General features: G+C 39.1%; 2 protein-coding genes across 2 annotated transcripts; both read right to left on the bottom strand.

The window, feature by feature from the left end:
* Nucleotides 1-881: 881 nt before the first annotated feature.
* LOC140163200 (uncharacterized) lies at nt 882-6,851 on the bottom strand. Its single transcript, XM_072186599.1, has 2 exons — nt 5,569-6,851; nt 882-2,236 (listed from the first exon to the last, which is right to left on the bottom strand). The coding sequence occupies exons 1-2, from the start codon at nt 6,560-6,562 to the stop codon at nt 1,671-1,673; spliced, it is 1,560 nt and encodes a 519-aa protein (XP_072042700.1). The 5' UTR covers nt 6,563-6,851; the 3' UTR covers nt 882-1,670.
* Nucleotides 6,738-9,810, bottom strand: LOC140163201 (protein NLRC5-like). Its single transcript, XM_072186600.1, has 3 exons — nt 9,550-9,810; nt 8,200-8,265; nt 6,738-7,748 (listed from the first exon to the last, which is right to left on the bottom strand). The coding sequence occupies exons 2-3, from the start codon at nt 8,243-8,245 to the stop codon at nt 6,826-6,828; spliced, it is 969 nt and encodes a 322-aa protein (XP_072042701.1). The 5' UTR covers nt 8,246-8,265; nt 9,550-9,810; the 3' UTR covers nt 6,738-6,825.
* Between the last annotated feature and the right edge of the window lie 2,347 nt (nt 9,811-12,157).

Genomic DNA, 12,157 nt, shown 5'->3' with positions numbered 1-12,157 from the left:
AAACAATGAGTTGTACCATCAACAAGCCATTATTTACCAAACAATATGCAAAGTATTGTTCTCATTTGGGAACCAAAGGCCTCATGCAGTATTGTTACTGTGCATCCATCCACTGTTTGCTTTGTAATGGTGCAATCCAACTGAAATTACTATACCTATAGCATTACAATCCATTGCAATATCGCACAGCTAAATCAGAAACATGTGTTTGTGGACTCTTCATATTGAAAACTAATTACAATTAATGAATAGAAGTTATAAACATCATAATATGATACGAATGTCCTATGTTACAGAAAACATGATGGTATTATCCCAAATTGATTACTTTACTTCACAAGTTGTAATGCCACTGTATAGTAGCACTTAGCAGTTCAATAATTCACACAAATTTCAAAACCAGTTTGGAGCACTTTTGGTTTGTATTAAAAGCAGGGTGGTCCGATTTCACCACATGCTATTTCCATCCAGGTTGAATCACATCCCAACTCCCGCCTTTCAAACCGACAATAAAAGCCAAACAATGTGGATTTGATTTGGAAGGCATCATGTTGTACTGATAGGTGAATGCATTAATTCACTTGGACATGATTTTGACTTTACATGATTTTGACTCCACAGAAAACATATTTCAGCCCTAATATTTCACAAAATCAATTTGGGCTCCCCACTGATATGAACATCTTTATTTCGCTGGAGAGAAAGTGGGTATGATGTAGGGATGAGTTTCTTGGGTGGACAATACTTTTTTTCCCATACTAACATTCTCATACACCCCCCCAACCCCCCCCCCCCCCACACACACACCCCCCCACACACCCACCCATTCAGTCATTTTAAACAGTATATACTGTCAATATCTCCACATAATATAGGCCTATTATACCTTATGTAATATATGCCATTGCTTATATAACAGATTGCTATACTTTGTCATCTCAGTATGCTCAGGACAGAGGAATAATCCTTTTGGGTACTAAAGCTGTCAAGAAGAATTGCTGAAAACCTAAATGGACGTAATCAAACCTGGACTGAACACTAGCTGCCATCTGATATAACTGACCGTCAAATGGGTCATATATAGCCATTGCTTATAACAGATTGCTCTACTTAGTCATCTCAGTATGCTCAGGACAAATTAAATCTGTCAAGAAGAATTGCTGAAAACTTAAATGGACGTGTAGCGCAATTCAATGTATCTCGGGACGTAGGCCTCAAGGAATGAGATCTATTTGTCACCTGCAATTCCCCGTTACCCAATTGTTTTCTTCACCACATCTTTCACCAGACTGATCTCTTCTCTCCTTAGCTCAACATCACACCAGTATTCCTCATTGGTGTCTTCCCACTTTCCTGCTTCATGTAATGCCTTTATACATGCCTGTAGTAATGGACATTGATTGATGGTATTCCCTGACAACTTTCTTAGCCCTAGCGTATCTAGACTCTTTAGGTGAGCAAGGCATTTGAAAATTTCTTCAACACCATCATGTCCGATTGAATTGTGATCGAAAATAATTTGTTCCAGATTAGGGAGATATTGGAATGATTTTGAGATGGATTGAGCACCATCTGATCCAATGTTATTATTGGACACGTAAAATCAACTGAGGTTTGGTATGCATTTGAGTGATGCTGAGAGTGCTTGGGCACCATCTGATCCAATGTTATTATTGGACATGTTTAAGCCACTTGAGGTTTGGTATGTATTTGAGTGATGCTGAGAGTGCTTGGCCACCATCTGATCCAATGTTATTATTGGACACATCAAGCCGACTGAGCTGTGGTGTATATAACAGTGATGCTAACAGTGCTTGAGGACCATCTGATCCAAAGTTGCTATTGAACATATTAAGATATGTTAGCTTTGGCATATCCTGGAATGAGACCGACTTAATATTATTATCAGACAAATCCAGATGTTCAAGTTTTGGCATATGTTGAAGTGATACTGACATTGCCGGGGCAATACCGAACAAACCACCACATGACCGTATCCCAATGTTTTTCAATATCAGCTTAGTCAGTTTACAATGACTGATTTCCTGTGCAATAGCCTGGAATGAATTTGCAATCACATTGCCTGACAAATCAAGTTCGCGTAAGTTAGGCATATGCGCAAAGGCAGGACCTAACACATGGAAATGCTTCTCATTTAGCATACAATTACGTAAGTTCAAATAATCTAACATACCTAAGTACGTCATTGCTTCAGCTAGTTGGTAGGAAGAATCCCCTAGTCCTGGACCTGGCTACAACCTGGCTTACAACTCATCCGCCAGAGATTTTGAAAGTTGATTTGTGTTGGTGGACCACTCACCTTTAAGAATCACACAGGTGGATTTTTCAAAGCCCTTGCGAAAATGGAAATCCAAGATGGCCGCCAGCGGCCATTTTGAAAATGTCAATTTTCAGCCTCTAACCACAGGAGTATGTGTAATACCTCGTTTTAGGGATTCTTGCATGTGGGGAATCCACTTCTGGCATCATTTTTATGATTGGGGGTCACGATTACGTGATAAGATCAAGTTCAAGGTCAAAATCTAAGATGGCCGCCAGTAGCCATATTGAAAATTGTGATTTCCTGCCACTTTTGTAATACCTTGGTTTTTTTTTATCTCTGACATTCTTTTCATGAGTTTAGGTCAAGATAAAGTCATAAATCGGTCTAACACAGCACAGTTTTACACACAGAGAAGTTCACAGACAAGCTAACTAGGTAACTGTAGTTTAACCAGAATATAGAATTGAATATTTAAGTACAATTATGTTCATAGAAAGAAAGCTAATTTCATAGTCATGAATGAACCAGGCACTTTTGATGACATATTTCTCATGTTGGGAATGTTCCACTTTGCCAAGGTCCTCCTGAGATGTGAAGGAAAGTACCTCACTGGCAGTGGTATGGCCAATGCTCTAATTGAAAGTGAAGTGTTGGGCCGATGTCTCTGGTGATCACTATGTCAGGTCTTTGAAGGGAATGCTTATACTGTAGTTTCAGAGGTCCTTGACCTGCTCATGTGGAGTGCGTTCTGGTAGTCTAATGACCATGCATCTATTCCCATTGTCCAGTCAGCTATTGAGCTCAAGAATATGTTACAAATCAAGAAGCGTCAGGAATGCGTCACTAAGTTTGAGCAGGTATCTGTTGCCGCCGCGGCTCTCCGTCAACAATTTGAAGCATTTCCCTAGAGTGTCAGGAGAAATCAGAATTTCGCAAGATCGTTCCTCTCATCAAGCAGCTGATTGTTGCACAGAAAACCAGCAATCAAACAATCAAGGCTAATGTTTCTACGAAGGACATCGCATCTGCACAGAGGGAGGCAGAGATTGCTACACTATGTGGACTTGCTCCAGAAGAACTATATGCACATGACCTTCTCCAGTCTAGCCCGATATTTCTTGGGGAAGCAGGTTCAGAGAGCAGAGCTTTAAAGGTCCACAATCATTGGCCTGGTCAACTGGTAGGTGACCTTGTCCTTATAGATCACACTCCTGTGTACTTGTATACTTGTCTGGACTGACATGCCTTGGGCCACATAACTCAATATATTATGTAGTTCATTATTCCAGATGTGGTGGTGGACCTTTAAGGAGGAGAGCGAACCCGTAGAGCTGGTGAGAATAGCGCTGTGATTTGGCCGTCATTAATGAATCTGTGCCTATTCCATTGCAGCTGGACAAGTTTTGGGCATCTAGTCAATACAAGCAGAATCTACAACTGCTATAGCAAAAGAGTTAGCAGGATGAGATTTAGAGGACATAGTTCTGAGTGGAATAGTGGTAAATGAAGAGCTGCTATCTGCGAGAATGAAGCTGAATGGATCAGCTGCGAGTGAACTAACAATCCTGTCTAATGACTACATTGGCTTGTTCAAGGAGAATGGCTTGCAGGAGCTTTGGGTTCAGTTTGGGACAGGAGAGAAGAGGCGCATGATCCCATTACTGCTGCACCTCAAGCTAGGAGACGAGTTGTGTCGGGTTCTCATCAAGGCCCATGTCTTGACAGGGTATGATGAACTCAGCAAGATATGAACGAAGCATGCAACACTCGTACGTCGTCCAATAAGGTTCCTCTCCAATTTGGGAGAATCGGCTGTTCCCTCAGAAACAGATATGTAGCAAGAAGAAGCATACCTTGTTCATGTGTGGGTCTTCATCAGCTACATCTGACCTCTTGAGGTTTCGACCCCCGGGGGGCACATCGAAACATTTTGGTGGGTATGCTCCCTCAGAATTTTGAGGTGGTGGGTGGGAGCTGACGGCCTTCCGATGGTGCTGCAAACAAGTAAAATAGGGACTTTTGGAGCTGCGAACAGTCCAAATCAAGGGTCTTTCTTGGCTTTCTGGTTGAAAATCGCCTGAAAAAACCTTTCAGAGCTGAAATTATCAAAATCAAGGGTCTTTCGGAGCTCTATTTTGGTCAAATGTAGGAGGTCTTTCGGAGCTGCGAAATCCAAAAGGGGGTCTTTCCGGGGGAGCATACCCGTATGAGCATTTGTGTTGAGTGCCCCCCGGGTTTCGACCCCTAACAGGGTCTCAACCTCAAACCAACTAATATCTCACCAGCCATGAACAACACGCCCATTATTCGCTGTCGTAGTGCTAGTGCACGTTAGTAACCATTGGTTACTGCTCCAAGCCTGGGCTCAAGCACCTGTTCCGAATTTTGATATGCCATAGGCTTTGTGTTGTGATCATTTCGATCAGTGGTTCGTAACAAGGAAAGCGTGATCCAGTTGACCTGGCAACGGTCATAATCTAACGTGCACTACGACAGCGAATTTCTGATAATGGTCTGTTTCTCACCCTTTATCTAATACATATTGGATTTCTTTAAGGTATTGCTCAATATCGCAGGTATAAGATCGCACGATTAAATGGTAGATTTTGTATCTAGGGTCTTTGATATTGATCAATATTATGATTGATCGGGAATGAACTGCTTAATACTAGGCCTCTGGTATTGTGATCCAAACAAGAAGTATTAAAGTTGAAAAGAAGTATTAAAGTTGAAATAAAAGATGAGCTGAGTTGCAAAACATTTAAATATATCTCCGCCTATTTGCTTTCTAAATGTGCACAAAAGGTAACTTTTAGTTGTTTTGCGGATTCCTTGACTGCAACATGACCTTGACCACGCATGATGATGTGAGAAATATTTTTTCTCTGCACCTTAAGCCCCAAAAGTGGGGGTACTATGCATTCTTCTATGGCGAATGGTTGAAAATGTAGATTTTCATGTAGTCGGGTGGCCATCTTGAATTTTGATATTTAACTTGGTCTTATCACATGACCTTGACCTCTAATCATTAAAATGATGTCATAAATCGATTCCCCACATGCCCAAACCCCTAAAACGAGGTATTACACATACTCCTGTGGTTAGAGGCTGAAATTTGATATTTTCAATATGGCCGCCGGCGGCTATCTTGGATTTCCATTTTTGCAAGGGCTTTGAAAAATCCACCTGTGTGATTCTTAAAGGTGAGTGGTCCACCAACACAAATAAACTTTCAAAATCTCTGGCGGATGAGTTGTAAGCCAGGTTGTAGCCAGGTCCTGGACTAATGTTATTAAAACTCAAATCCAAGTGATTCAAAGGCAAATTTGGAAATACGTAATGGTCTCTATTGAGTTGCTTGTGACTTGAAATGCCTTGTTGAAGCTTCCTTCCAGCATTCCTTATTGCTTCAAACAAGACTGGAAACCCCCTTTGTATATCATCGCGACCTAACATATCATGATCCATGGCCAATTGTTCTAGCACATTAACATATCGGCACATAATTGGTATACCTTCATTTACATGGAGACCATGATACAGTTTAAGGTCAAGTTTAGTGACTGATTCTGACCTTACTGTAATTTCTTGCAATACTTGCTCAAGAATATCCAGATGTGTTACTTCATCTTTAGGTGGAGGAGGTATACTCAATGTGGTTAGATTTGGTTGACTCTCAAGAAATGATTTAATTGCAAATACAGTACATTCACAAACATCAAAATCCAAGACTTGGATTGACTTGCTTGTCATTTTACTTTGAAACTGATCCAGTAACCAGGTTATATCTACATCACTTAACCCGGGTATATCTACACCCTCAAATTTTTCATATTTGAATGTCAGATTATTTAAATGAGGCGCTCTTGCTACAAATACAAGTGGAGGTGAATTAACATCAGCCATCACCGCCTCGGTAACCATATATACTGTAGCCTTTCTACACTTATCTATGTAATAGTTCAAAACACTATTATACTCATTGGAAATATTCATGCCTGCACACGCATAATATATGTTTGAGAGCAATGGCTTCATCAATGAGTGCAGTGTCTCATTAAACCCAAACTGAGATTCAGCTTCAAACAGTAAAATCAAGGGTAATCTCCATGGGTCATATTTTTCGAGATATCCAATACCAAACACTTTATTACTTGCTTCAAGACTCTGCTTCAATTCACATGACATGTTAATTAGATGTGACAAAACAAATTTGGCTGCATTTTCATTCACTCCACAACTAAATTTCAACACATACTCTGTATCCTTCGGATTCATCTCGGATAAATATGAGCTAAACAAACTTTGGTCTGTCTCAATCAAACTTGTCAAGTACACAGCGGCACAAAACTCTTGGAATGTTTTATGAATGAATGACACATTGGTTACTTTATCAAATCCACTGACTGTGCAATCTCTCGTAATAAATCCTAGACAACAACCTTGTTCAACATTAGTTGGAGAATCAAATTCAAATTCTTGGAAAGTCAGTTTAGAATCCAGATCTACCAAACCCTTTAAAGCAGTTTTACCCAATATGATTAAAAGCTGGTCAAAGGCAATATGATGCTTGAATTTAGAAAATGACATTTTTGATGATTCCCTAGCCATCCAAGGGTCTGATTTTGTTTCCAAATAACACACATCATGAGAGGGAAATGGGACAGGGTTGTGGTTGTATCACTTTTCGTCAGTTCTTTCAAAAGGCATTTGCTTTGTTTATCGGCATACTCCTGATCGGTTGCTCTGACAAAAGCACTGACAAACGTTATAATGCTCTTATCAGAAAACCCTTCAAGTAACACTTGTATGTAACCCTCATAGCATGTATTGAAATCATCAACTTTATTTGGCCTCGTTGTAACTATGGTTTGACACCCACAAAGCAGGTATTCACTAAGAATCATATCATTTGAGCCTAACTCATCATATCCATCAAAAACAAACAGACACTTGTCAGCATTTGAGGAAATGTAGCTACGCAATGTGGGTCCGGATATGCTGGGTAAGAGTTGCTTAGTAATGGCATCAAACAGATCTTGATTTACTTGAACTTTTCGCATGTCAAGAGCAAATACAAGATCAAAATTGTCCAGGTCGTTTACAGATATTGGCTGGGATGATGTAGAGGAATGGTAGCAAGCGCCTTCATCGGATATAGCCCACTGATAAGCAAGTCTTGAGGTCAGAGTTGTCTTACCAGTGCCGGCTAACCCAGACACTAACACATGATTTAAGGAAATACCGTGTGTACTCTTAAGCTTCAACAAATCAGTATACGTTTCAAGTTTTATATGTTTAACTTCCATGGGTGTTTTGTGCTCTTTCATAAGTTTTAACTCGACAAAAAACTCATCTGATGAGAACTGCTTCGGAAACCCGGGAATGAACCCAATTCCACCTCTCCTCGTCTTATAGATAGCTTTTAGTTGCTTCTGCCAGGTGGTGATGTCAGGAAGCTCATCTGTGGGTGAGAAAATGTACCTCTATTCAGATCATCGATCATTTACATTTTAGATCTTGAAACATATAATTGTGTATTTGCGGAATGTTCTCTGCCCAGATCCAGGGTTATGTTTTGTAATGTTCATAATAATTTCATCTACTGACCCAAACAAAAGTGTAACATTAACTCTCTGTCAACGCGACGAACAGAATGAAACAATATATTAAATACATGAAGCAGATTACATGGCAAAAGGACAGAGGAAAGGAAATATCTAAAAAATACTAATTATAAATCCCAAGCAATAGAGTAACCCTTTCATTTGAAATAGGTTAGTTCTACAGGTATTTCTATAGGAGCAATTAACCTCTTTTGTCCATTTAATGTCTCAAAAAGATATTACCCTTTTGTCATGCGGGGCAATAATGTTCTCCATTTGTAAAGAATATAATAATGTTAGATTTGTTACCTAATTTCACTTTATGAAACTGATTACCAAGATGTACACTTGCCATATCTCCTGCTTCATGACTCCCTGAAAATAGAAAGAAGACAAAAAAAGCAAGGTAGTCTTGTTTATTTTTGTTTACACAATGTCATGCAGGTGTAAATAAGGCCATCTGAATTGATTTGTTTGTCTCAAAGCCCCTGCACTTATCAGTAAAATTGCTCCTTTTTGCGCATTATTCCAGCTGGATTGAGTCAATTTCATTTTTCCACTGTTTTTTTTTCTTCCAAAATCCACCACACACATCTCACTTCTGACATTGACAGACGTAAAAATAGCATTAGTCGTAAATCTGAATACAATTTTCATCTTGAACACAGTGAAACTATACGTGCTTATTCCCTTGCGAATTTTTGTCAAATAGCCTCTCCCACATTTTGATAAAGACATTTTGGTAAAAAACACAAAAAAAACACCAACAAAAAAACCTGCATTCTGCATTAGGGTTTCAACTTTGGATGGGCTTTGAGATGAATATTAAATCAAGATGGCCTAATGTTGTATGACAAGGGCCAGGCTGATAGCTGCTATGCTAATCCCGACAGAAATACTCGAGGCAGCCTTAAAGCCAAGGCTCAGTATCAAGGCACTACATCATGGATGTCAATGGCCAGACTAATAGCTGCTATGCTAATCCCGACAGAAACACTGAAATAACGAACAGTCTCAGGTTCTAATCCTGCATGGTCAGCGGAATTTTTATCATTCGTGTTGTGTGGAGAGAGGATCAAGAGAAGTTAAATCTAATCATGCATATTACTTAACAATGGGTAACCTCCAGCTCATAGCTAGCGGGTGTTATTTTCTTCTGAATGTGGGTGGGTTGGGGGGGGGGGGTCATGAATATATTGGGAAAGTCATTAAATACTTACACAAATAATAGGGGTGTCATAATTTTTTTACACCAAAATAGGGGGGTTATACAATTTTTAAGGGCTTATGACCATTTTCGGTCGCACTAAGTGCACATCCATTACACTTTCCATCAAAATATTTGCACAATCTTTACGCTTGCAATCAAATTTTTTTTGCATGCTTTGCGCACCTTCTATCCATCAAGCGCACACATTTCTTGACAGCCCTCGATAAGGGGGTCATAAAAAATGACCTTTCCTTCCAAAGAAAATGACAGCCACAGCTTATGCATCAACATTTGATGTCAGCAACTTAATGGGAGGAAAGGGCCAGAGATACGACAAATCCGATGCCTGTTAAAGATTATTTTCTGTTTAATTAATTCCAATAATTACATAATTCCCATATCCTTTGGTAGTTTAATTTCCTTTTGTTTCGTTATAATTGAAAGATTACCTTGAGGAAGACTGCTCCACTTCTTTTCAAGTATCTCCTTTGCCTCAACCAAGCAACAATCATGTAGAGATCGAATGAGTGCCTTCTTTCCTACCAGATGACTTTCGCCAGAACCGTAAGACGTGAATGGCCTGGAGTGTTTGCCATACGTTCAGCATTTTCAACGTCTGGTGCCTTAATACCAAGTTTTATGAAGAGATTCTTGAAATGAGCGTGACAAAGTTTAGCCTCATTTGCCACATCCCATAAATCTTTGTCAGATACAACCTCTAAGTAGTAGTAAGAGTATGAACTAGTAGCACCCACCAAAATGCTCTTAAAGTAGGAGGTGTGCTTTCCTACCAGATGACTTTCGCCAGAACCGTAAGACGTGAATGGCCTGGAGTGTTTGCCATACGTTCAGCATTTTCAACGTCTGATGCCTCAATACCAAGTTTTATGAGATTCTTGAAATGAGCGTGACAAAGTTTAGCCTCGTTTGCCACATCCCATAAATCTTTGTCAGATACAACCTCTAAGTAGTAGTAAGAGTATGAGCGGCGTGAGCCGCGAATATTCTTACAAACTAGTAGCACCCACCAAAATGCTCTTAAAGTAGGAGGTGTGCTCTTATAGCCAGTTGTCCTGCTCTCAAACTTGTCATCAACTTCAATATGTTTATCTATAAACCTGTCACCAACTCCAATTCCTTTACCTTTTACAACAGTTGATCTACAAGTATAGGGACAATGCAGATCATATGGTAATTTATTGCATGGGTCTGAGGGAGCTAGGTAGATGGTCATTGCATGTCTCTGGACTGGGTTTGACAGTTTAGTTGTGTGACAGCCGGGATTCCTTCCTATACATTGATTTGTTATGTTTGCCTTGCTTTCTTTCATTCATCCTTTTTTCTTTTGTCATTATTTTCTTTCCTATCTTTCTTTGTTACTTTCCTTCTTCCTATACATATCTTTTTCTTTATTTCTTTCTTTCTTCATATGCATATCTTTGTTTCTTTCTTTCATCCTTTGTTTCTGTTATCTTTCTTTTTTCCCTTCTTCCTTTACTTTTTTCCTGGTGGGTGCTACTAGTTTGTAAGAATATTCGCGGCTCACGCCGCTCACGCCGCTCATACTCTTACTACTACTAGTAGCACACCGAACCCTTTTCCAGCAGTGCTATAATTTTCCATATTTAAATTGTACAATGCAATATGAACTGTGCATTGTGCTTTGTATTTAAGAGAACACTTTCATAGTAGTGACAACAGATATGTGACATACTTAATTTTGAGACAGATTGATGTTGTAAACATAGATGGGTGTAAAACCAATACCCTTTTGGATTTGTAAAGGCAACTACTCTGTCCTTCACCTCACATACAAACTAAACCAGATCATTCTTGTTATTATAAACATGGTTTAATAAGAGACCACCTTTCAATTAGTAGGAGTGACAACAGATATGTACCATATTTGACTGATGTTGAAACATCAAATTATGAAGGCCCTAGTTGGTTAAGCTAAGATACCCTTCCAAACTATTAACAATAGTTTGGGATTTTCAATGAAAGACTATTAATAATAGTTTGGGATTTTCAATGAATGATAGAAAGAAAGAAAGAAATTGTCACTTACTACTAATTGAAAGTGTTCTTTTATAGAAAGTTCTCTTTTAAAAGACACAATGCACAGTTCATATTGCATTGTACAATTTAAATATGGGAAATTATAGCACTGCTGGAAAAGGGTTCGGTGTGGTACTAGGTACACTGTCCTGATAATAACAACAAAATATAATTTGTATAATCTCATGGGTCATGAATCTAAGACAAAAACTTATTTGACAAATTTAAAATAATGCATAAGGGGCTGTGTAATAATTATGAGCCCAGTGCGGGAGGGTAAAATTTGGGGGGGGGGGGGCGAAAATTTTGGCCAGCCAAAAAGGGGGGGGCAAGCCATTTTTTGCAAGCCAAAAGGGGGGGGCAAGCAATTTTTGGCACACATTCATGGGGTGCCTTTTAAATAAAACGCTCTAAAAAGGCTTAGGAAAACAGTACGGAAACGTTTAAATACTAGTATGCAAATTTTCCAGTTCGCTGTGCTCGCAACGCTGCCCTGGGTATATGGTCCTGTGTCACAACCTGGGGTACCTTTGTGTTACATAGTAAAAAAATGAAACGGTTCAAACATTTTACCTACACATCTCATTTGAAGTGGTTCATCCTTCTGAGCATTTTGACACCTTTTTTATGGAAATCGGTTAAAAAATGACAGAGTGCTGGCAAAAACAATCACAAAGTAGGGAGGATGTAACCCCACTTCTTTTTTCCACATTTACAATCATTCTGAGCAAGTATTGGTCTTTTAAATGAACTTCTGTATTTATTTACTTGGTTTAGATGTCTGGGAGTTCATTTAGGCATTTTGTTACTAGATTCAAATTTTTAAAGGGGTTTTAAATCAAATTTACAATATGAATCTCTCCCCCTAATCCTCCTCCCCCTAATCCTCAGCCACCCTTGGCACATTTCATGCCAAACGTCATAAGAAAATAATAGAAAAATATTTTAAAACAGGATAAAAACATGAGTAATATAGAATAAATTAGCCTCAATTTAAGA

Source organism: Amphiura filiformis, chromosome 10, assembly GCF_039555335.1.
Source record: "Amphiura filiformis chromosome 10, Afil_fr2py, whole genome shotgun sequence".
In the NCBI taxonomy this organism is placed as follows: Eukaryota; Metazoa; Echinodermata; class Ophiuroidea; order Amphilepidida; family Amphiuridae; genus Amphiura; species Amphiura filiformis.
Note: the sequence above shows the minus strand (reverse complement) of the source record. Positions and strands in the feature narration are given on the sequence as shown.